This window comes from Pteropus vampyrus, unplaced genomic scaffold (assembly GCF_000151845.1).
Source record: "Pteropus vampyrus isolate Shadow unplaced genomic scaffold, Pvam_2.0 Scaffold165, whole genome shotgun sequence".
In the NCBI taxonomy this organism is placed as follows: domain Eukaryota; kingdom Metazoa; phylum Chordata; class Mammalia; order Chiroptera; family Pteropodidae; genus Pteropus; species Pteropus vampyrus.
Window position 1 is genome coordinate 1745965 of NW_011888946.1, and position 22923 is coordinate 1768887.

The window sequence follows — 22923 nt, forward strand, 5'->3', positions numbered from 1 at the left end:
AATTTAGGGCTTTTGATTGAAGCCTGAATCATTTACCGTGGCAGAGCATATCACCAGTGTAGGAAAACTAGAACTTAAAAATACAAAGCCCCTTTAAGTAATCCAATATAAGATAATTACATTATTAAATAAAGCTGTGGGTTTTAAATTATTCCACTGCCATTGTACGTGTGAGGATAATAATGTGAACTGTGCTAAGTGAACAGAGCAAAAAAAATGTTTAACAAGAGGGAGCATGTCTAAATCATATGTTTATATTTAAATAGAGGCTACACAAAACAGGAAGATTTACTTGGTTTCTACATTAAAGCATTCTAAATAGGCATGAGGCTTTTGGTGATTCTCTGTGAAGACTGCTCTTCTCCTTACTAACAGCAGTAGATCAAAACTCCTTGCCAGATCACCAGTAACCTTGAAGAATTCAGAAGGCTTTCACCATGATTTTCATATATCAACAGGGGCAAAAAAGTTTTCTTCTTCCTTTTTGGGATCTTTGTGGAATGTGGGCCCTGCTGAGCTGTGTATCTGGGCAGAGTGTCATGCTTCTGTAAAACTAGTTGAAAATAAAAATCAAGATATAAAAGGAACGATTTGGAGACATTCTGCATGTTAGAACAACTGGGTTGGGTGGTTGTTGAATTTGGGTTTTATTATTATTGGTTTTCGCATTTATAAAATGTTCTTATAGGTAACTCAACTGAGCTTTAACATTGGAGTCGAGCTCACTTATCTTCTTTTGCTTATATTTTAATGGTCAGAGCTAAGTATATGAGTGCCAAGCTAGTTTTTATTAAAGCAACCTGAAAGTAGTTTAAAAAAAATAGACCATGGAGTTAACACTTTATTAATTTGGCCAGAGAAAGTGTAGGCAAGCTCAACCATTGACTTAAGGCATCACTGTACATATCAAATGCTTGCCAGTCTAGAGAGGAAATATCTAGGATTCTGGGATTTATTTTCTTGCTTTCCGTGAAAATTGCTTTTAATTTTAGGGTAGCGAAAATGTGCACGCGTGGAAATCCAATAGGAAAGAAATGGAACTGGGAATTAATGAGAGGATGTTTCTGAAGCTTTCTTTAGAGGGCCTTCTGGTCAGGAGAGCAGGCTGCAGCCTAACAGGTTTTAGATTAGCGTGTATTAAAAATGTATTTGGGAACATAAAATATTTAGGATTTTTGAATTACTTGTTTGATACGCAAATGCCTTTGGCTATACCATGAAGGATGGTCGCATTACATTTGACAAATTGTGCCTCAGAGTGGTCTCCTGTTTGCTTACTCCCTCTAATTGTGCCAGAATGGATTTCCAAAATTCATTGAGCCATAAGTTTCACCCAAATGTCTGCTGGGGGGAGGGGAAAGGTTAGAAGAAGAGGGGCTAGCTTGGGAGATTGGAACCCAATACACTAATGAGCCTCCATGGCAAATCCATTTCATCATGTTAAGGAAGTCAAATTAAACCTTAGTGCATACGTGAGAGGATATCTTCATCACTCAGACAACAGAAAATTCTTCACATTTTTAGCTCATGAATGGTGATTTCAGTAGTTTTATTTTGGGCACAAAAACACAACACAAGTTAAAAATTAAAATCATTTTTGTTTCAAAACGACTTTAAATCCCCCTGCCCCAAGAAATTGGCAGAAAGTAGGAGAAGGTTCTGTTGTCCCAGGGTGGAAGTAGGGTGGAGTGTTACTACTGAAAGGGCTTAAGACAGAAGTCCCCAACCCCCAGGCTGTGGACTGGTCTGTGCCCTGTTAGGACCCGGACCACACAGCAGGAGGTAAGTAGGGGGACAGCAGAGCAAAGCTTCTTCATCTGTATTTGCAGCTGCTCCCCAGCACTAGTATCACCACCTCAGCTCCACCTCAGATCATCAGGCATTAGATTCTTATAGGAGCATCAATCCTTGGTGCCAAAAAGATTGGAGACTGCTGGCTTAAGAGACCAATTTCCCAGAAAGATGATGGTAGTACCAAAGCTGGTTTTGGGTTCCACTTCAATTTTCTCATCTCTAAAATGGGCCTAAGAATACTCGAAGAGTCCTGGTAGGGATTAGATAAAATAATGTTAAATTCATAGATTAGTAGCTGGGTAAATTAAAGCATGTCAGAGTTTTCCACTGCTGTATCCTTAAGAGCTGAGGAGAATGACTTAGAAGCCCAGATATTTTTAATTGTGTTCTGGCACAACTTTCCCTTGGAGATACCCAGCAGGAGCTACAGGAGTACTATGATTTCCAGATAAAGAATTAAGAAGAGGTAGGAACACACACAGTTACTCACAGGTGAGATCTGAATACCACTCACCCTTATTCCCTTGTTTTCAGTTCAAGTAATATTATATATTAATAATAATAGCCATCATTTCTTGGATGCCTACTCTCTTGTGACCAGTGTATTACAACAACTTCAACATCCTAACTATCCTATGAGGTGGGTTCTTTCATCCTATTTTCCCCTTTTTTTCAGATGAGACTTTGCAAGGTCACATCCCAAGATAAACATGGACATTAAACACAGTAGAGCTGCATTTGAACTTGGGCCTATCAGACTCAGAAGGCGATATTTTCTAAGTATCCCTTATTTTCTTCCAACATGGAACATCCAGAGATGGTGTACCATTAAAAGAAGTATTTGCTGCATGCTTTAGGCCCAGTGTAGTCTGCAGCTCTTTGGGAAGTACAAGGAAAGTAGAAGTTAAACAAAGGTACTTGCCTGTAAAAAGTCTCTGCAAATCGGGTGTTTATTGTAGAAGGCAGAGCTATTCAATTCAGAATCAAATTCTGATGACTAACAAATTTCTAACATTATATCAGGTAATTCCCAGTTCAGGGACCAACTTAGCATTGATATAGTTTTTTGTTTGTTTGTTTGTTTTTTGTTTTTGTTTTTTGTTTTACCCAGTAAGGATATTTAAAAAACACTAGTAACGTCTATTGCCATCCTCATTTCAGAGAGAAAAAAAAAAAAAAGATAATATCAGACAAAAGGGTGAGGGATAAATTCTTAAATGCAAAGAGTGTACAGAGGGCCCCTCCAGATATGTGTGGCTCCCATCTTCTCTCTACTCTCTGCCCTGGGAGGCTGACTGTGTGGGCTCCATTATCAGAGCTCTTGCGCCCTGTGGCCTCCAGTGGGGTTCAGCCTTAAAGGTGCCCTACCAGAAGAGGGAGAGATGGAGGAGGGAAAGCAGATATTATTCCCTGTTCTTTTCTGTGAGGTTTCCCAGGGGGATGGGATCCTTCAAAGGAAGAGTCACAACCACTAATAGAAAGATCTGCTCTGATCCTGATAACCACCTCTTCCCCACTTTGATCCATTGGCCTAGGAGCGGTGGTAGCTGAGCTACAGTTAGCTCAGGTTCCTGTACTGTCTCAGTATTCCATCTAGTTCCTTTTGGAATCCTGGCTGATTCAAGGATCATCCTCAAAATCTAGCAAATTTAGCTTCATGAAATGCTCACTGTGTTGTCTTCATTTTTCTCCTTTCACTGCTGACCAATGAAAGCTTCGTCTTGCTGACCCACATTACCATTCTGTTTTGCCTGACTTTCTTGGACCTCTGATAGGCAATCATGTACCTATAGAGCAAAATCTTTTTACTCACTCTGTAGCTTTCCTTTTAGCAGAACACACAAAAGTGTTAACAGGGAAAGTGACTGGGTAAACCAGTAGATGCCTTGAATAGCGGATATCTGAGGGAGGCTTGAGAGCAGGGGAGTGGTCAACCCAGCCAGGACCGATGGTGGCAATTTCTAACTCCTTGCCTGAGTCCATTGGTGCACACCTTAAGCACACATGCCTGGCCAGAATGGTTAGGGCACAAGCGGATGTGGTTGCCGCTGGTCTTTTTGAAAGTTATCTAACAGTTTTTCATCATCTTTATTTTCTATCTTGATGAAAATTTCCCACTTTTGTGGAACCAATTGGACTATTATTCTGGTTTCACATTTTATGTAGCTGACATCAGCTATCGATGTGTTTTGTGTTCCCAACACTTATCACATTTCAACTGCTACAAAGAACATTTTGAAAATCCAGATGTTCAGGGAAAATTGAGGTGAATATGCCATGTTTTCCTGTTCTCATTCCACCCCCTCCCTGCTAACTCCTCTAATATTACATTTATGTGTTTTTGTCCTTTTGGACTCTATTAACATAGCTGAATATAGCTCTCGTCAGCCATGATGTGTTATTGGGTACCACACAGTGTTATAGGGAAGATTTCATTTATGTTCTCTATCTTGAGGAATGATATGCAGTGAGTCCTCGAATAACATTGTTTCCTTCAGCATTATTTCATTATAATATGGATGAGATGCTGTAAGAACTTAACTCTTGTTTTTATTAATTAGCCTATGGTAAAATTGATTTTATACATCATTCTATTACTGTTCCTGGAACCTATCCACAAGGACTTACTGTAAAGATATAGATTCAGCTGTGTGTAACAGAGAGCCAGAATTAAAGTTGCTTAAGTAAGTTAGGAGTTCAAAATCTCTTATGTCACAGCCTAAAGGTAGATGGTTCAGGGCTAATATGGTGGCTCTGATCCATGAAGTTGTATAGGGACCAGGCTCCTTCCATCTTTTTCCCCTGAGAGATTTGCCCTCATTTGCAAATCCTATTGAGGGTACGGCCTGAAAGTTGTAGACATCACTAATACTTATATCCCACTGGCTGGAACTTGGTCACATGGCTGCACCTGGCTGTAAAGAAAGCAGGGAAGTGGTGCCTTTATTCTCTACCCAGCAATTTAGCAGTTTATAACAAAGAAGAAAAGAAGAATAGATGTTGGGGAAAAGTTAGCTACAGTTGGGAAGTGTTAAATTCTCCCTATGTCGACTAAGGTGTTTTTTTACGCATAATGGGCTCTGCAGTTCCACTGAGCTTGAGTTGCCTCTGAAACATCTAAATTGACAATAGAGGACTGGAGTCTGGTGGAATTTTTGGAACCAAACTGTAGAATATAGTCATAGGCTAACAGGTAAACATTAGTATTCCCATGGAGAATGAATTCTTTAAGGAGTATTTTTTAGAGAAAGAAAACCTGGACCCAGACTGCACCGAAGTATATGTGTTTCCTACATTTTCCCAGTAAGGAAATGAAATAAGGAATAAGAGAAATTGAATAAAGAAATGCAGAGGTGGTAGGTGTTGGGTAGGTTCTCCAAGGGTCTCCTGAATATGTGCACATCTTGTGAGCCACTGACTGGACTGCCTTTGTTCTGGACTGTTTTTTGAAGGATGTTTATATAGTGAACAAACAACCTTGGAAAACAGAGCTGGTGTCTTACTCCAGAACAAAGGCAGGCATGCTTACTGACCAGTATTAAAGATTTGAGTTCCCTATGTTCTGGGTTCTTCTCCCGTAATGCACTCTACTTGTGTACAGGTATTATTTAGCCCTCTTTGCATCTTATTTTTGGAACTGGGTATTAAAGAACCAACACAAAAGCTGATATTTTGACAACTGCTATTGCTGTGAGCAATAAACTATCCTTTGTCTCAGACCAAGAGTCTTGTGTCCTTTGCCAGCATCCATGAGACTGTGGCAAGTTAACCTGTAAGTTTGAAAGTTGAGTAAAATCTCAGATTCTTCATAGTTCTTAACAAGCAGGAGAGTTTCAAGTCAAAGGTAGAGGTGTCATTATCAAATGCTACTAAGAGGTCAAGGAAAATGAAGAATAAGAAAAAGGCTTTGGTTTAATACAGTGGTTCTCAAAGTTTTTAGACTCAAGACCCTTTACACTCCAATTATTGAGGATCCAAAGAACTATGAAACTTTTGGAAGAAAACATAGGAGAAATTCTTCATGACCTAGGTTTAGGAGTTCATAGATATAACAGCAAAACCACAGTCCATAAAAGACAAAACTGACCAATAGACTTGATCAAAATTTAAAACTTTTGCTTTTTGAAAGACGCTGTTAAAAGAATGAAAAGTCAGGCTACAGAATGGAAGAAGATATTTTCAGACCACATGTCTGATGAAAAACTTATATCCAGAAGGTACAAGAACTCTTCAAAACTCAACAGTAAGAAAGCAAACAACCCAATTTTAAAAGCGAGCAAAAGACTTAAACACACACTTCATCAAAAAGGATATACGGATGGCAAATTAGCACCTGAAATATGTTCGACATCATTAGTCTTTAGGGAAATGAAAATTTAAAACACAATGAGAAACCACTACATACATATTAGAATGGTAATAATAAATTAACAATGACATACCAAGTGCTGGCAAAGAGAAGAAACAACTGGAATTCTCATACATTGCTGGTGAGAATGCAAAATGGTACAGCCACTCTGAAAAACAGTTGGACAGTTTTTACACAATTAAATATACACTGGCCATATGATTTAGCAATCCCACTGTGGAGAACTGAAAATGTATGTTCATGCAAAACCTGTACGTGAATGTTTATAGCAACTCTATTTATAGTCCCCAAATTTGGAAACAGCCCAGTGTCCCTCAGTGGATGAATGGATAAACAAACTTTGTGACACATCCATACCATGGGATACTTCTCAGAAGTAAAAAGGAACAAGCTATCAATAGTGCAGCAACATGGATTAATCTCAAAGGCATTATGCTGAGTGAAAGAAGCAGTCTCAAAGATTTCATACTGTATGATTCAATTTATATGACATTTTGGAAAAGAGAAAACTATAGCAAGAACACATCAGTGGTTGCCATGAGTTAAAACTCATAGAACTGTACACCAGAAAAAAAGAAATTTTACTGTAAATTAATTTAAAAAATAAAATTAAAACAGCAATATAAACCATCATGTAAATGTTACACACTTTTATGAAAATTAATCATAATTTCAAAAACAAAAAATTAGTAAAAACGGTGGCTTCGTTTTACGTTTTTGTAAATCTCTTTACTATATAGCTTAGTAGAGACAGCTGGATTCTCATATCTGCTTCTGCATTCATTATGTTGCCATACCACATGTCATGGAGTCTCTGAAAAACCCCACAGTACACTTGAAAGAGACTAAGAGTGAAAAAAGCAAATAATGTCTTAGTATTATTATGATTGTTGTTTTGACACTATGGACCACCTGAAATAGTCTTGGGGATTCCCCGGGGTTCCTGGACCACATTTCGAAAACCGCTGATATAATACACCGTCCCAAATTTTAGTCATTTTCATAGCAACTTGGCTTTTTTTTTTTTTTTTTTGCCATACCCACATGTTCCCATTTTTACTTAATGGTTTTGTTCAAATTTATCCATTAAATTTAACTTAAAAATTAACTTAAATTTGTGTAACAAGGAAACTTTCTATATCTCCTATAAATAGAAAACCAGGACCACTTTCCCATAAATGGAAAGTAGCCACAAAAATATATAAACAATAAGTAACTCATATTAAAAAAAAAAAAAAATGGAGTTTACCTACAAACCGTTTAAACTCATCTCTGCATGGTGTGCTTTGGAAAATGCCAATGCAGAGGTGTAATGACAGTGATAACAACAGCTAATTCTAACATAGCACTTCATTGTTAACCCATTTAATCCTCTCAATTACCATGAGAGATAGATAGCATTATTACCCTTTTTTTAAACATTTGTTAAAAATTTTTTTTTTTTGAAGCACGGGGGGAGGTTAAAGAAGTGTTCCATAGTGAGTAATTTGCAGGCCTGGGATTTGAACCCAGGCAGTCAGGCTCCATAGTTCAGGAAGAATGCTGTGTTGGCAGTTAGAAAACCGAGATCCTTGTCCAAGTTCTACTAGAAGCTGGCACTCAAGTATGTCACTGAACCTTATTATCGTTATCAATAAAATGAGGGAAGTAGACTAAATCGGAGTATGCAAGTTCAAGCATTGGGTGCCTGCCCTTGGGGCCAAGCAGGTAAGGGAGATGTGTACTGAATGTAAGGCAATAGGGAGTGGCGGGGACAGTCGTAAACTGGAGGTCTTGCTTCTTGTTTAATGAAGGCAACCGCTACTCAGTTTCAACTGTTTTTTTCCTGTTGGTGTTGGGGTTTTTGTTTTTCTTTTGTTTTTGACAGATATCCTTTCATTTTTATTTTATAAGAGAAGCTGAAAGTCTGGATACTTTGTGTATAATTTACCAATTTTCAGAACACTTGGAGAGGCCAGCTGTACCCATGGGCTGGCTGATTTATTACTTCTTGACTAGATGATCTCCTGTGACTTAGAGGGTTCCATAATTGACTTAGCTGTTTTTATAGCATGGTAGAAACAAAATCCAAATAACAGAAATAGGCAGTTTAAAATGCTGATGAAAAGGGGGATGGACTTAGAAAGTGTCTCAATACAGCCTACATAAATATTGATTAGGAGCCCAGTTAATTGAAAAGCCAAGGTACATTAATAGAATAATAAAGCGTATTTCTTTGTGTTCCTTTTGTGTTGTATTAGAGTGCATCAGCAATATTTATCCAGTACTAATTCTCAGTTTGCAGAGAGCTAATGTAATCATGAGATGAGCTTATTGAAATTCTTTTCTTAGACATAGAGACTTGCCCAAGAATGGTGAGTATTAGGAACTTTAGTCAGCACTTGCTCAGAATAGTAAATATGAGCATGTGATTTATACCATTGTGTGTACAAAGTAATGTTTCCTGAGACATTTTCTCTATATATGTTGGCTGTTTTGTTTTTTTGGGTTGGTCTGTTGTTTCCCCCTCCTCCGCTTATCAGATTTCCTTCTAAATCCTGGCATTTAACAATGTTGCAGGGCCAGTTTCTCTGTGAATCCAGAGCAAAACATACTGGTGGTTTCACAATTAATCCAAACTGGGGTTTATGGCTTATGCAAGTTTATGTGAATTCCTTCATTTGTTTTTATGTATTTCGTGTATGTATACAGAAGGTCTGTTTCAGAGAGAAAAGAGAGGGCAGAATCTGTAGACTGAATCTTGAAAGATGGGTTTATTCATCAGTGACATCATAAGGATTGTATTTTCTCTTGGTTAATAAACTATTTGTTTGGCGGGCGTTATAAGCCAGCCAGAGCTAGTCATGCCATTTCTTGGAAATGATCTGAAGCAACTGGTAGTTGAAATGATAATCATTTGATCAGAGTCAGAGCTATTTGAAAGTAACACTCATCTCCAAACTTGTCTCTTCTAGGAAACCATATTTGGTAAATTTGTTGCCCAATTCCATCTTTGCTAATGTTGAGACTTATATACCTTGATACTTAATTATTTTCCAATATACTCTAAACTTGATTTCTGGTATGCCCTGTCCAGAAGCTGTTCCCATATGCTTTGAAATAATACCCAGCCTGAATTTTTATTCTGACGTTTAATAATCACCGTGTAATAGCTATCAAATGCATGACAACTACAGATCTTTTATTTCAGGAAGATAATATAGTGAATCTAAGTGAAATAATCCATTGAAATGGTACTCTGTAATATGCTCCACTGTTTACAGAAAGTATTCAAATATTTTTTCTTGAGCAGAGGATAGAAACAGTTTCCACTTCATCTCCCATTTAGTGGAAGTTCATATTTAATGGTGTTAAGAGAAAAGATTCTATTTCAAAAGTTTTACTTTTCATTCTGATAGAGTATTTGTTATTTTGCTGCTGCCTAACAAACTTTCCTCTCAGAAGCAGCTTGGAACTGGATGAGGAAAAGTGTAATTTTAGATCCTACCTTAAAACATTTAAAAAAAACTAAATCCAGGACTTCTTACTGTGTGAAGCTTACCTTAATAAACCCTTATTTGTTTTCTTTGGAGTAGTGTGTGTGTGTGTGTGTGTGTGTGTGTGTGTGTGTGTGTGTGTGCATGCGCGTGTGCGTACATGTGTAGATGGGGGAGAAGGAGGAAAGAGGCATGTGTAACAGCAAAATTAACCAAAGTCACTTGTGAATTCCTTTTGTTTAATATCTTAGAGACATCTTCCTGTTGTTTGTCAAAAATATTTCTAAGATTTTGTAAGCTTAGGGGTTTTTCACAGCTAAGTGTTCTTCAGAAATGTGAAGTAAAAGAAAGAAGTCAGTTCAAATTAAAATGTCAAATGCTTCAAATAATTTAACTTAAAACCCAGTGAGATGATTGTCTTAAGCCTTTTCCTTCAGGTAACAGAGGCCCTTCTTTGCTCCATGTATGGACATCTATTAAATATCTCGCTGGATTAATTCTGAGTCAGGAAAGCTGGTTGTTTCCTGGAAGCAATTAAAGATGCTTAAAATTCAAATTTATGATCCATAGGAGAAACTTGTTTCAACTATTTTTTTTAGATTCAGAGGCTTTCTCCTCACTCGCCCTCTCGCCCCATATGTATTAAAAGAAAAAATCAGTTCATTTCTCAACTTACAAAGTTTTTAAGAAACATGAGAATGTGTAAGTTTCTTTCAGTGGGAAGCACATAACATTTATGAAGTATTTCTTTTGGGATTACATCACAGTTTTATTTAATTTTTAGGACAAAAGTTAAATTCAATATTTGTGTATAAGCCAAGGGAAAATGTACCATAAACATAGGAATTTTGGGGTGAGTCAGAGTTCCAAGAATCCCAGATTTACTTAGACCATTTATATAAAGACAGGCTAACCATTAGTCATCTAGTTCTCACTTTTTACTTTTGTAATTAATTGCACCTAAAAATTAGCTTTCACCCAAGTAGACAGATAAGCAAAGCAGGCTTTGGCAACTAGCATTAAAAATGGCTATTAGAATTACTGCCCAATTTTTATACATTTTATAATCATATAACAAATATACCTTATAAATTACTCCTCAGCTAGGCAACTAGCAGTGAAAAACCATTGAAATGAAGTGAGTTATTAAAGATTCTCTGTCACCAAAAAGCATATTGTCTGCTTACATAGGTTAAGCCACTCAAATGCTATTTCTGATGGGCTTTGTTGAAAATGTATAACGTATCTCAGAACCACAAATAATGTTTTTGTTTTTTCTCGATCGCTTCTTGTAGGATGAAGTCATTGCTGTTTCCGAAAAGGTGATTGTGAAGCTGGAGGACCTGGTCAAGTGGGTACATTCTGATTTCTCCAAGTGGAGACGTGGCCTCCAGGCTGGGTCAGTGAGAACAGAGGCCTTGGGAAGGAATGGACAGAAGGAAGCTCTGCTGAAATACAGGCAGTCGACCCTGAACAGTGGACTCAACTTCAAAGACGTTCTCAAGGAAAAGGCTGACCTTGGTAAATATAATTTGTACTTCTAAATCTAATGTGTGGGCACATACAGTAACTTCCTTTTTTTGTTGTAGATTTTTCTGGAAACCCAGAAAAAAATATCTTGATATGTATTTAAAACATATCTAATATATATAAAATCACATATATATGACCGTATGTCTATATAACATTTCTTTAACTTCACAGGGGCATGGCAGTATGGATGGACAGATGACTGGATGTGTGAGGGTTAAAATTTACCTGTTAGATCCAAGGACCTCGTATGTGTAGAGCCCTGTGCCAGAAACTGAGTGACATAACACGTGGCCTTAACTGCTTCTAGTTGGTGGCAAGGCTTAAGACTTAATTAGGGCACCTAAAATTGAATGAATGAAGAGTTTAAATATATGTTTTAAGTAGATAGTATGACATCTATGAACATCATGTTAGAATTTCACGTTTTTCATTTGGGTGGAAAGCAAAGTTCAGAAAGAGAGATGAGTTGCTTCATGTGGAGCAGGAGAGCAATGTCAAAGCAGGGAACTGCTGGTCGGCAGCTCATGACAGAGGTTTTCCTGAGCTTTTAGTATTTAGTGATCACCGTCAACTACATATTTTTCGTCTTTCCTTCCTCATCTTCTTCCACTGTAAGTTTAAAGGAGAACTCGAGATTTGGAGTAGTCATTCTAATTAGTGTTTGAATCCTGACTCTCCTGCTTATTAGCTGCGTGGCCTTGAGCAAATAATTTAGCCTCTGAGCCTCAGTTTCCTCTCTGAAAAATATTGGAACTTTATAGGGTCGCTGTGAGATGTAAGATGAAATGGAGTCAAGCACAGTGATTGGTGAATACAAGGGGCTCTATAATTATTTCTATTGCTTTTTCTTAACACTTTCTTCTCTAGTGACTTTTTATGTCTTTTCTTTTTTTTTTCCCCTTCTGTTTGTATCTCCTTGTGGCATTCACTGACTTATTCTGCTAGCATTGCTCAAGACCAAAGTTGTTGACCTCTGATTTAGACAACTTATTTCCTCTTTAGACAAAGAGGAACTTCACTTTTAACATATTAAGGCATCTTTTTCTTTCATTCTAACACAATGCTGATTTTCATAGCCCTATTTTATGCCTTAATCTGATAACTTCCTGTTTTTTTAATTTAGGATTTAACTTGTAACAAATGTAAACTATTTGTCTTAATTGGCATAAAGAAACTGAATAACACCAGTAAGTGACTGTGTGTCTTTTCATGTGATTCTGGTTTGTGATGAGCTGTGCTGTGTTTTGGGAATAGCATTAATATTTGCTTGCAATTTGGGTTTAATGATCAACAGTTTCCTGGCATCTTTTGGTAGATGTCGGAAAGTAATATTTTGGACATGGAAGCCTGATTGCCATGTGCACATTTAGAGAAAATTATTAATCTAGTGGTTTTCTTTTAAAGCCAAAATAATTTTTTTAAGAATCTTTCTCTATATGCTGTTACACCTTCTAATTCTATGAACACATAACTAGTCTTCTGACGTGTGATAATGCTGAATAATACATCTGTTTTGTTACTTTCCTAATATTTGATCTAAGTTGTATCTCTATTGTCTTGTTTTCCTTAACATTAAACCTTTCTTTAGTTTGTTTGATATTTTTTTAGTTATGGAATATACTGTTACTAATAAAAGCTAAACAGGAAACCCATGGGGGACAAAAGGATGTGTAGATGGTTAAGCTTGATGTCACACATATAAACAAGAGTATTTATAGCAGGGTTGTTTTATGTTTAAAATTAATAGTTTATTAATGAACATGAAAAGAAACCTAATCTCTTAATGCCATCAAAAGATTTAGAGGTTTTGATCTTTCTGAATTCTAAAAATTGTCCTTAATCTACGTTTCGAATAACTGATTTCAGATGAAATTGATTTATATCGAATATTAAAAGTGCTTAGTGGTTTTTAAATCTAGTTGTTTGTTAGACACACTAAGGGAATTTTAAGTAAATAGTGATTACTGAGTCGGCTTCCCCAGATTCTTCATTCAGTAGGACTGAGACAAGGCCAAGGAATGTTTGCTGATGGAAGACATTCTAGGTAATTCAGATTTTTTTTTTTTTTGCAGGGGAGGGGAGGTCTCACTTGGGAGACAGCTCTACAGTTAGCGCTGAGGAAGGGAAAATATCAACAGGAAATTTGTTTGGGAGGCTCTCCTCTGCTGAGCAAGAAACACCATGTACTTTTTCTTTTCTTCTTTATTTTTAACGTAAAATACCCCTTTAAGGATAGAATTTAGGGCCTTGAAATTTTACTCAGTTGGTATGAACTGTGGGGAATTTGAGACAAATAGCTTTTGTAATTGGAATGCATACTGTGTTGTAATAATGTGGAAAGAGAAACAAAAAACTTTCCTTAATGTAATGAGTTTCCATTATCTTCTTGATCTAAGGTTTACAAGTCTACATTGTTAGGATTTACATTGGAGAGACAGAGGGTGTCGTTTGCTGTACACATGCCTGTCCTAGCAACTTTCTCTTCCACCTCTTCCTTTCTCTCTGCAACATCAAAATATATGTTGTCTATACTTTTCTTTCTACGCAGTGGTTTTCTTATCTCTCTCCTGGCCGCACTAAAACCACTTCCAATACCACATTGTTAATGGAAGTTCACACACTTATTAGGTTTTTCCTTCTGTAGAACCCTTCCAACTCCTCATTGTTCTTACCAAAGAAAGAAGATGAACTCTGAGATTATTTAAGACCCCCCCCCTTTTTTTTTCTGGTAGAAGGAAGCAAAGAATGGAAAGATCTCACCTTTCTGTGGATAAAGTAAAACTCCAATGTGTTGTTTTTTTTAGCTGAGTTATTTCATTATGTTAAAACATCAAGAATAATAAAATAATTAGGTTGACTCTTAAAGAAGGGATTTTACCGTATAAAAGCTAATTAAAGAATGCTTCTTGCTTAGTGTTTAGGTAGAATAAATTCCCTTTAACCTCAGTTTGTGTCACTTCCTGTCTCTCTCTCTGAATAGTAAAAAGAAAAAAAAACAAAAATGTTCTCTCACAAATGTGTGTCTGCCAACAAATTAATACGCCACAAAGAGAAACTCTGCCCCGAATGGCAGCTTCCAATAACTGCTCTGATTCAAATCACAACTCTTTCATGTTTTATGCCCTTCCCCTTCAAGGACAATATTTGCAGATGTCATATTTATGCTTTTATAAAATCTCTGGAGTTTTCATTTAAGATTCGAAATGACTAATGACTAAAACTACAGATCTAGATAGTGGAAAAACTAATAATCTTAAACACTTCTGAGATGTGTTAGAGTACATTCATCCCCTTCTTCCTCTTTGCCCTTTACAGAGAAAAAAAGTTCAATATGAAACTAATTCAAATTGTGACTTTACTCAGTGAGATGTTTTACCTTCTTTCAGACAGTTTCATATAGAAGTTTATTCAAAAAAAAAAAAACTATATTAAAAGAGAAGGGTTAAGGAATGTATTATTCATAAGCATAACAAACACAGGAACCTGTTTTTCCAGAAGAATTGGGTTGATTAAATCATTCACTACACAAGCCTCTAGTTATTTATTTTTGTCTTTAGAATTACAGTACTTAGCTTTTGTAATAAAGTGGACTTGATACCCATATTTGGTATGGCAGCTGGAAGTAACCAAATGAAGAATTATTTCATTTTACAAAATTTTTAGCATCTAAGGAATATAAACACTATTAGTTAAATGTAGCAAACTTGCATTTTTTTATTCCTTGGGCTATAGTTTGAAAAAAAAATCAAATTATTTTATATAACACTGCTTCTTACAGAGTTCCTTTAAGTGAAGTATGAAAGCTGCAGTGTAAGCTTTATTGGCCTATAAATATGTCGTTATAGTTGGACTACATTTATATGCTTTGGATTGTTGTTTAAGCCAAGAAAATATGTCTCTACAGGTTGACTTTTTATTGGAACCCTTTGAGGCATACAACAGAATGTATTTTAGGCCAAGGTTATTAAAACAGCATTTTCATTTTTTTGCAGCAGACTCATTGTCAATTATGCTACCACAAACTGTCTATAGATGGGCAGTTATGAATGGCTTCATCTCCAAATGTGTCTTTCGGAAAAAGAAAAGGTAGAGGATTCTGAGCTGAAATTGAGAAAAGAAATCAAAAGCTGTGGGTGTACATATGGCTGAATTTAATGATGGGGGTTCCCTCAGTTCAATTTCTGTTTCTAAAGTCCCATCGAACTTGAGAAAGAGTGGCTTTCCCTGTCCCTTCTGTCACTGAGATTTTTACTGTACTTTGGGGAATAGACAGCATGGTAGTGTTGAAAGAGCACAAGCCTCTAGTTACCTATGGGATGTCACCTATGGGATGTCATCTGGGCCCCATGTATAGATCTGTTACTTACTGGAGAAGTCACTGCGTGTTTACAATTTCATGTTCCTTCTGTATAAAATGGGGAATGATGTATAGCTGGCTTTATCTTATTAGATTTTTTAGATCAACTGAGAAAAAATTATATCTGTGGGAGCCTTTAATACTGAAATCTAAGATGATATTATTACTACCAGAAGGAGGTTCTCTATGACAGGGAGCTGCACAATACAGTGTTAGCTTATTTGTCCCTTTTGAATTCACCAAATCACACATTCTAGTGATTTAGGGCAGGGTTTACTTTCATCACTATCTGCCTCAATAAAAGACTATTATTAAAATCCTTCAAATCTTTGCTTTTACTTACATATATTTCTACAATATATATTGAATATAAAATATGTAAAAATACATTTTATATATTTCTTTATAGAGAGATAGACATTTATATTTTATATAACTTTCTCCTTTCAAAAATTCTGTCAAAGTAATCTGGGCCATAAGTGGCCAGTAGTGTAAGTAACTTCTCAGGTACTCTTAGTTAGAAATTGACTATAGTCTTTGCTGGGAAATTCTGGAGGCCTTGTATTCACATAATGGTGGTAGATCACTTTTGAGTTTAATATGTCAAGCTGCTTCCTGGATGTGGCTAGAAGAAGGATTCTCACTCTGTGTTGAAGTAAACAGTATAAATGTCTCTAATAAGCATGCTAAAAATGGCTGTGATATTTCAAATGAGTAATAAACAGTATATTTCTTTTTTAACAAAAAAGAAGCACGCTAAAGTGCTGACAGTTTGTCATAATAAGGATTTTTCACCTGAGACATTTAATGAACTTATTAGGATTGAAAACATGCTTCTTACTAGGACACTCCTTTTCTTTTTTCCTTCCTTCCTTCTTAAGTGTAAATTTTATATATATCTTAAACAGTCTTGTGAGGGTATTTGTTGCTTATATTTTAACTTCCATTGCCTGGCTCACTATATTATTTTCCTTAAGACAGAAACTTGGGAAGTTTCTTAGAGGATATGTTGTTGAATTATTCTGTTCATGAATATTAGGAAGAATCCCTACAAAAGAGCTTCTTCCTGAAACAGATTTGGCCTTTATAGTATCCCTGAGTTCAAAACAGAAATCAATTACATATGGGGCTTACCAAAAATTTGCAAAGATACTTTCCAGAGGATTTTTCTCATAAGGTTTTCTGACAATATTGTTGTGTGAACCATGCCTTCTTAAAAGAATCTAATCACAGCACAGTTAACACGGGAGAAGCATGCTGTCCAAGTACCAACACAGCTCCTTCTTCAAGTGGTTGCTTCATGCCATTGTAAAGTGACAGCCCCTAGGACCTTTGACAGGAGCAAGTTCACACCTTTAGGAGCCAAGACATGCAATGCTTGGAACAACTTAGTGAAAGAATATTTTCTAAGAACCTGGGAACACACTGGGAGATTATTCCATTTCATTTCAAAGTAAAAATTCAGCTTTGCCATCTAATCAAATAGTTGAACATTGTCCTGTAATAATGAGCCATCTCAGCTATTTCTTCTGGAAAGGAAGACTGTGTGTGAGCCTGTTAGCAGCTGGTCATCGATATGACTGTCTAGGTAGTCATGCTGCCATCACTGATAAAGACTTCTTCCAAATTAAGATGCTTCACTGGAGTTTCTGTTGACTTGAGGGTATTCTAGTCTTTTCTTGAGTGGTGAATGCTTTTTAGAACTTCAGATTCATATCTTCTTTTGATGATGGATAGTTAATTGAAAAGAAGTTTGTAGAATTAAGAATTTATTCTTACTTTTAGAATTAAAATGTTATGGCAGAAGTAGGAGAAAAAAAGTAAAATTCAAACTTTCAATGCTGTTTGATTATTAATGTTACTAGTATATCCTTGTTGGATACTATGTCCATTAACAAGGTAAGAAACTCATGCTTTTATGGAACTCTTTATAGCAAAGATCCCCAACACCTGGACCGTGGACCGGTACCAGTCCATGGCCTGTTAGAAACAAGGCCACACAGCAGAAGGAGAGCAGTGGGCAAGTGAGTGAAGCTTCATCTGTATTTGCAGTTGTTCCCCAGAGTTAGCATCACCACCTCAGCTCCACCTCAGATCATCAGGCGTTAGATTCTCATAGGAGTACTGGTCCTTGGTGCTGAAAAGGTTGGGTTCTCCTGCTTTATAGAATTGAAATGAACATTGATGCAGTTGATGTATCTTATCCCTTTTCCTTGAAATAGTACTTGATCCTCTCTTTATTTGGCTAAATGACCCCAATTTAAAAAATTCTTCCCCAATATGTGGTTTCAGAATCCCTCACCATCCTGGTTATTTATCTCAGTACACACTTTGGGTGTTCTTTACACCCAAAAGTGAGTTTACCCATTTATATTGTATGAGATCATATTTTCTAAGAACCCCAGAGCCAGACTAGGAGTGACTTCCAGTGGAGATGCCACAGTACACCCATCAGGCTTGGCACCCTCCAGGTAGAACATGACACTGGAAGAATTGTTGGACTCTCTTTCCTATAGCTATTATCATCCTCCTGGACTCTAGCTGTTCTTGCTTTTTGTATTGTTTTTTTTTTTTTTCTGGTATTTTGTCTTGATTGTATGGCCATATCTGTAATAAAAAGACCATGATTGAGAAGGTAACCAACCTATACTTTTGTTTTAGCTTTATTAATGAGAAATATTAATTTCACAGTGAATTCTCTGTGGTGATAATGATCTGATGAGAAGATAATGAAAAATGGAAAAAAATCAGCTGTAGTCTAAGTCCCTTGCTATATATGTCCCCTTTAGTTTCTGGTTACATACCTAGGGTCTACTAGAAAAAGCCTTCTAAGCCCTCTCAGCTTATAAGCTCATAAATTTATGGTATCATAGATAGATTGGCAAACTGCGAGCAATAATTCTATCTGCATTTGGTGATAGGAGCCTACATTGAGGAACAAACCCAACTGGTCCACAGTGGAGAACTAAATATCTCTTGAAAAGTACATTGACTCTGTGCTTCAAATGTGCTTTGAAAATGAGATTTAATTCAACATTTTCCCTTCCAGTTAGAGGTGCATAATACTTTTCTCCTTTTATTGCAACTCCAAAATGTTTTGTTTTCTTTCTACCTCTCATCTTTAGCCACTGCATGATTACTGATGGTGGGCCATTCTTATAGCTTTTATCACTATGACATCACTTTGGAACACAAAGGCACATACGTCCTACATGTGAATTGATGTGCTTTTGCCAGAGGATTTTGTGAGTAGATATTTGATTTGGGCTTATAGGCTTAATTCTCTTTAGTATTGATGCTGATTCTTCCAAACAGGTCATTTCTCTTTTAGAGTACTTTAAATGTGAGGTTATATTGTAAAACATTAATTTCCCTTAATGTCAAAGATTCAGTCCCCTTCTCTCCTCTACCATTATGTGTTTAAAGCTGTAGTTTGTACAAGTCACTACTGAAGAAAACTGAAGCTTGGACTTTTATCCCATTTTCATAAATACATTTATTTAGGACAAACTGGAATCATAGTGGGTGTTCAAAGGCTTTGTGAAATGTTTCATGCACAGTAGGGGCTGAGCAAATAGTGCTGCCCATTCAGAGTTTTCCTGTTTGCCTCTCTCTGTGTGCTGGGATGAAGTAGCATTGCTTCTTCTCTAAAATTCCAGAGCTATGCTTTGCCTTAAAATCTCTTCCTTTGGACCTCTCCACTTGCTTTTTCAACTTTTAATCATTTCTAGCATCTTTTATTTTCTCACCTTCTTTAAATATTGGCTTTCAGACTGCTACTCACCCCCCTCCTTCAATAACCTCATGCTTTCTGGATAAAATACAATTGTTGTAGGCAAGCATCCAATGAACTATTTAGTCCCAGCTTCCATTTCTTTTCTTTCCTATTAAATAACTTTCATTGTTGTTTTTTGTACTATCAATGTCATCCATGTTGGTGTGAGAAATGTAGGCAATATGGACAGACAAAAATCAGAAAAAAATGTGTTGCTTATTTTCCTCCCACCCAGAAATAACTGCATTAGCATTTTTATATATCTATATGCCAATGTACATGAATCTTATATAGGTAAGAATTCATACACATACTCTTTTTCCCCATAAAAACGAAACCTAACATTTGCCCCTCAAATTTAAATTTGTGCACACGTACGTGATAGTGCCTCCATGTTGTAAAATATTCTACACTGTTTCTTTCTGCCTACCTAATGTTTTATCATAGAGGTGTTTCTATTGTTGGACATTTCGGTTGCTTCTGTTTTTCTGCAAACTCCATGAGATTCTTGCAGTTCTGCACATATCCATGACTATTTCCTTATACTGTACATTCATAGAGGTGGAATTGCTCAAAGTACACACAGCCTATCTCTCTACTTTATCTCCTATCCCTTATGTAAACCTTCTGCTCTAGCCTAACTAGTCTAACTGCTTGGTCTTCTTTCTCTTTAATCACATAAACCCACTCCCCTGCCCCCCACCACACTTTCCAGTATGTTTTGAGTGGCTCATGCCTTGACTCATTCTTGGAATGCCCCTTCCAGTACTCCTACCTGTAGAAATTCTTTCTTTTCTTTAAGACTCAGTTGAAGCCCCTGAAGCCCTTGTTAGCCATTCAGCTCATAGGATTTTCCCTGCTTTTGGAGCTCTTATCACACTTAGTGTCTCTACCACCTTGTTGAGCACCTTACTCCATAACTAGCAATATAATGCAATATCTTTTTTCATGTGGTCGTCTTATCTTCCCAGTAACAGTCTTAACTCTATCATGTAGTTTCTCTAACTTCAAAGCAATACCTAGTAGGTTAAGTAAACATGTGACTTTTATGATCAACCTCCTCGGAAATCTCTGGAATTCTCTGCTCTAAGTATTGGGAATACCTATGCGCATTTAATGGTTGTTTTGACTTCTTTGCCGGCACTTCCTAAGACCGCCTCTAGTGGAGGGGCTGTCTCACTGGCATCTGGTAGAAGAAGCAACATACTTGCGATATTTAGTTTCTAACTATTTTTTGGCTTAATCGGTCAACCATTTATAGACTCATCCTCGGAAACCTATTAGAGAGCTTTTGAACATGCTCAAAGCTAGCCCGCTAGCCCGAGGATTTTTGGTGCTGTTGTAGGCGTTTGTTGTGTGTGGACTTTTTACATATTAATACGGGCACTTATTAATTCCTCTCTTCCTCAAGGGTCTCTTTTTCATGCTTCAGGATCATAGCAGTGATAAAAATGTGAAGGGAAATAAACCAATCCAGACTGGACTTGTTCTGCCTTATCTTTTTTATTATCAGCTTGTTTGTAATCTTTTTTTTATCCGCGTGTTTTCAATCCTTTTTTTTTTTTTTTAGTGACAGTTTATTAAGGAGATGGTTTTAGCGCAACATCTAGTACTCCTTATTCTAGACATTTGCACTATTTTAATCCTTACCTCTCTTAAAATGATTACTTGCTAATCACGGTGCAGGATATTCTCCACCTTCCGACTACCCATTCTACTTCTTTGGTTCACAAAGAAAGTATTCTATTAGGCTCTACAAAAACAATGCTTCATGCCTTGCCTATTCACTCAATAAGAAGTAAAACATTGTTTTCATAGCTATGCTGATAATAAGGCAGATTTCAAAGCATGATGAAACATATACTTTTCTAGCAGAGAAAAACCTATAGTTACCTGGCTAATTACCCATCATGTGATGGCTGTGTGTAAATATAGGCTTTTCACATGTGCAGCTTCTGTGTGGGTTTCTTTTTTTCTTTTTTTTTTTTTAAATTGAGAATGCTCATTTGGTTCCCATTGTTTTAATGTTTTTAATCAAAGATTTAGAAGAACGAACAAACATAAAGCTACCATTTTAGAGTGGCTTTTTTTTTTTTTTTTTTTTACCACGGTCCTAAACCTTTGTAGCATGGACTTTAAAATAAGACAGAACTGGATTCAAATCCTTGCTCCATAAGCTGTATGACTTTAAAAATCATAATTCTGCTTTGATTGCTTATCTCAAGCACACAGTTGGAGCATTTCGTCAGGACCATTAGTTTCCTTTCCTCTTTCCTTTAGAAAAGTAAACCTGACAAAATGCTGTTTTCTTCCCCAAGAAAGTAAAGTGGACAATTACAACATAAAAGAATACCAAGATATAGATAACAGTGGTGTGTGACTTTATACAGGTTAATTCACAAACGTTCAATTATCTATTACAAGGCACTGAAATTGATTCAGGGTTAAATAAGCCATGATCCCAGTTTTCTAAACCTTGAAGGTTATTTTGAAGTGCTTTTAATGTGATGTTTTAAAATTTAATTGTCTATTCCAGAATATACCTGTGTACTCTCCTGTAAACCATCTGCTTATCCTTCCTCTGATCACTTTTATATCGTAATTAACAGATGATTCTAGTTGGTTAGAAAATTTGGTGCCAGGAATTCAATGTACTTCAGGATATCATAAGTGAAATATGTGAATTACTGGCCTCATCTAATATTTCTCTGAGCTGACAGTTCTTGTGGTTTATTAGATATCTATCAGTAGGTGTATGATGATTGTGTGTTTGTGACATCTTTCCTACAGTTACAGCTTCTTAAATATTCTCTGCAGAAATCTTGATTAATTGACTTTTTAATATTTTCAATGATTGGGAATTCATTACTTTATGAGGCACTTCCACTCTATCTTTGATCCATCTCTGTTAGGAATTATTACTTTTGACTAGTTAAATTCGAAATGTATGGTTTGTAGCATAAGCTATTGTACTAATGGTGTATATTATTGTTACTGGTTCTATTCTAGTAACAACAGAGAACAAATCAAATTTTTCTTGTTCTTGAGAGAGTTTCAAATATTTGAAAATAGCTGCCTGCTCTTAATTTTCCATCCTCTAGGTCAAACACAAACAGTCTGAATCCCACATGCCTTAGATAGCATGACTTCTTATTCCTTCACCCTCCTGGTAGTCCTTACCTAAGGGAACCTAAAGTGTCCCTGCCACTCTCAGAGTGTAGCTTTGTCTCTAAAGAAAAGATGGTACTTTAGTCTGTTTTTTTTTCCTTATTTTTTTTATACAATACATGTAAAAATTTTAACCATTCAGAAGTGTAAAAGTCCCTTATCACCTCCTTTTCAATTCCACTCCTTATCCCAGAATTAACATATTGCTAATAGTTGGTGGTTATTCCTCCAGCTATCTGTGTGTGTTGTGTATAAATCGTTTTACTTTAAACATAGGATCTGACTGTGTACATATTTTGCAACCGTGCTGTCCAGTATGGTAGCTACTAACCACATGTAGCTACTGACCACTTGAAATGTGGCTATTGCAACAGAGAGACTGAGATTTTAACTTTATTTAATTGTAATTAGTTTCACTTTAAAATTAAAAACTGAAGCAGTGTAAAATATT

At 36.4% G+C, this 22923-nt stretch overlaps 1 protein-coding gene across 1 annotated transcript in view; it reads left to right on the forward strand.

Annotated features, from left to right (window-relative positions):
* Window positions 1-22923, forward strand: part of ARID5B (AT-rich interaction domain 5B) — a 174902-nt gene that overhangs the window by 20686 nt on the left and 131293 nt on the right. Inside the window, exon 3 of the mRNA XM_011370225.2 lies at window positions 10935-11160. Coding sequence (XP_011368527.1) covers window positions 10935-11160 — 226 coding nt within the window. The remainder of the gene's footprint in view (window positions 1-10934; window positions 11161-22923) is intronic.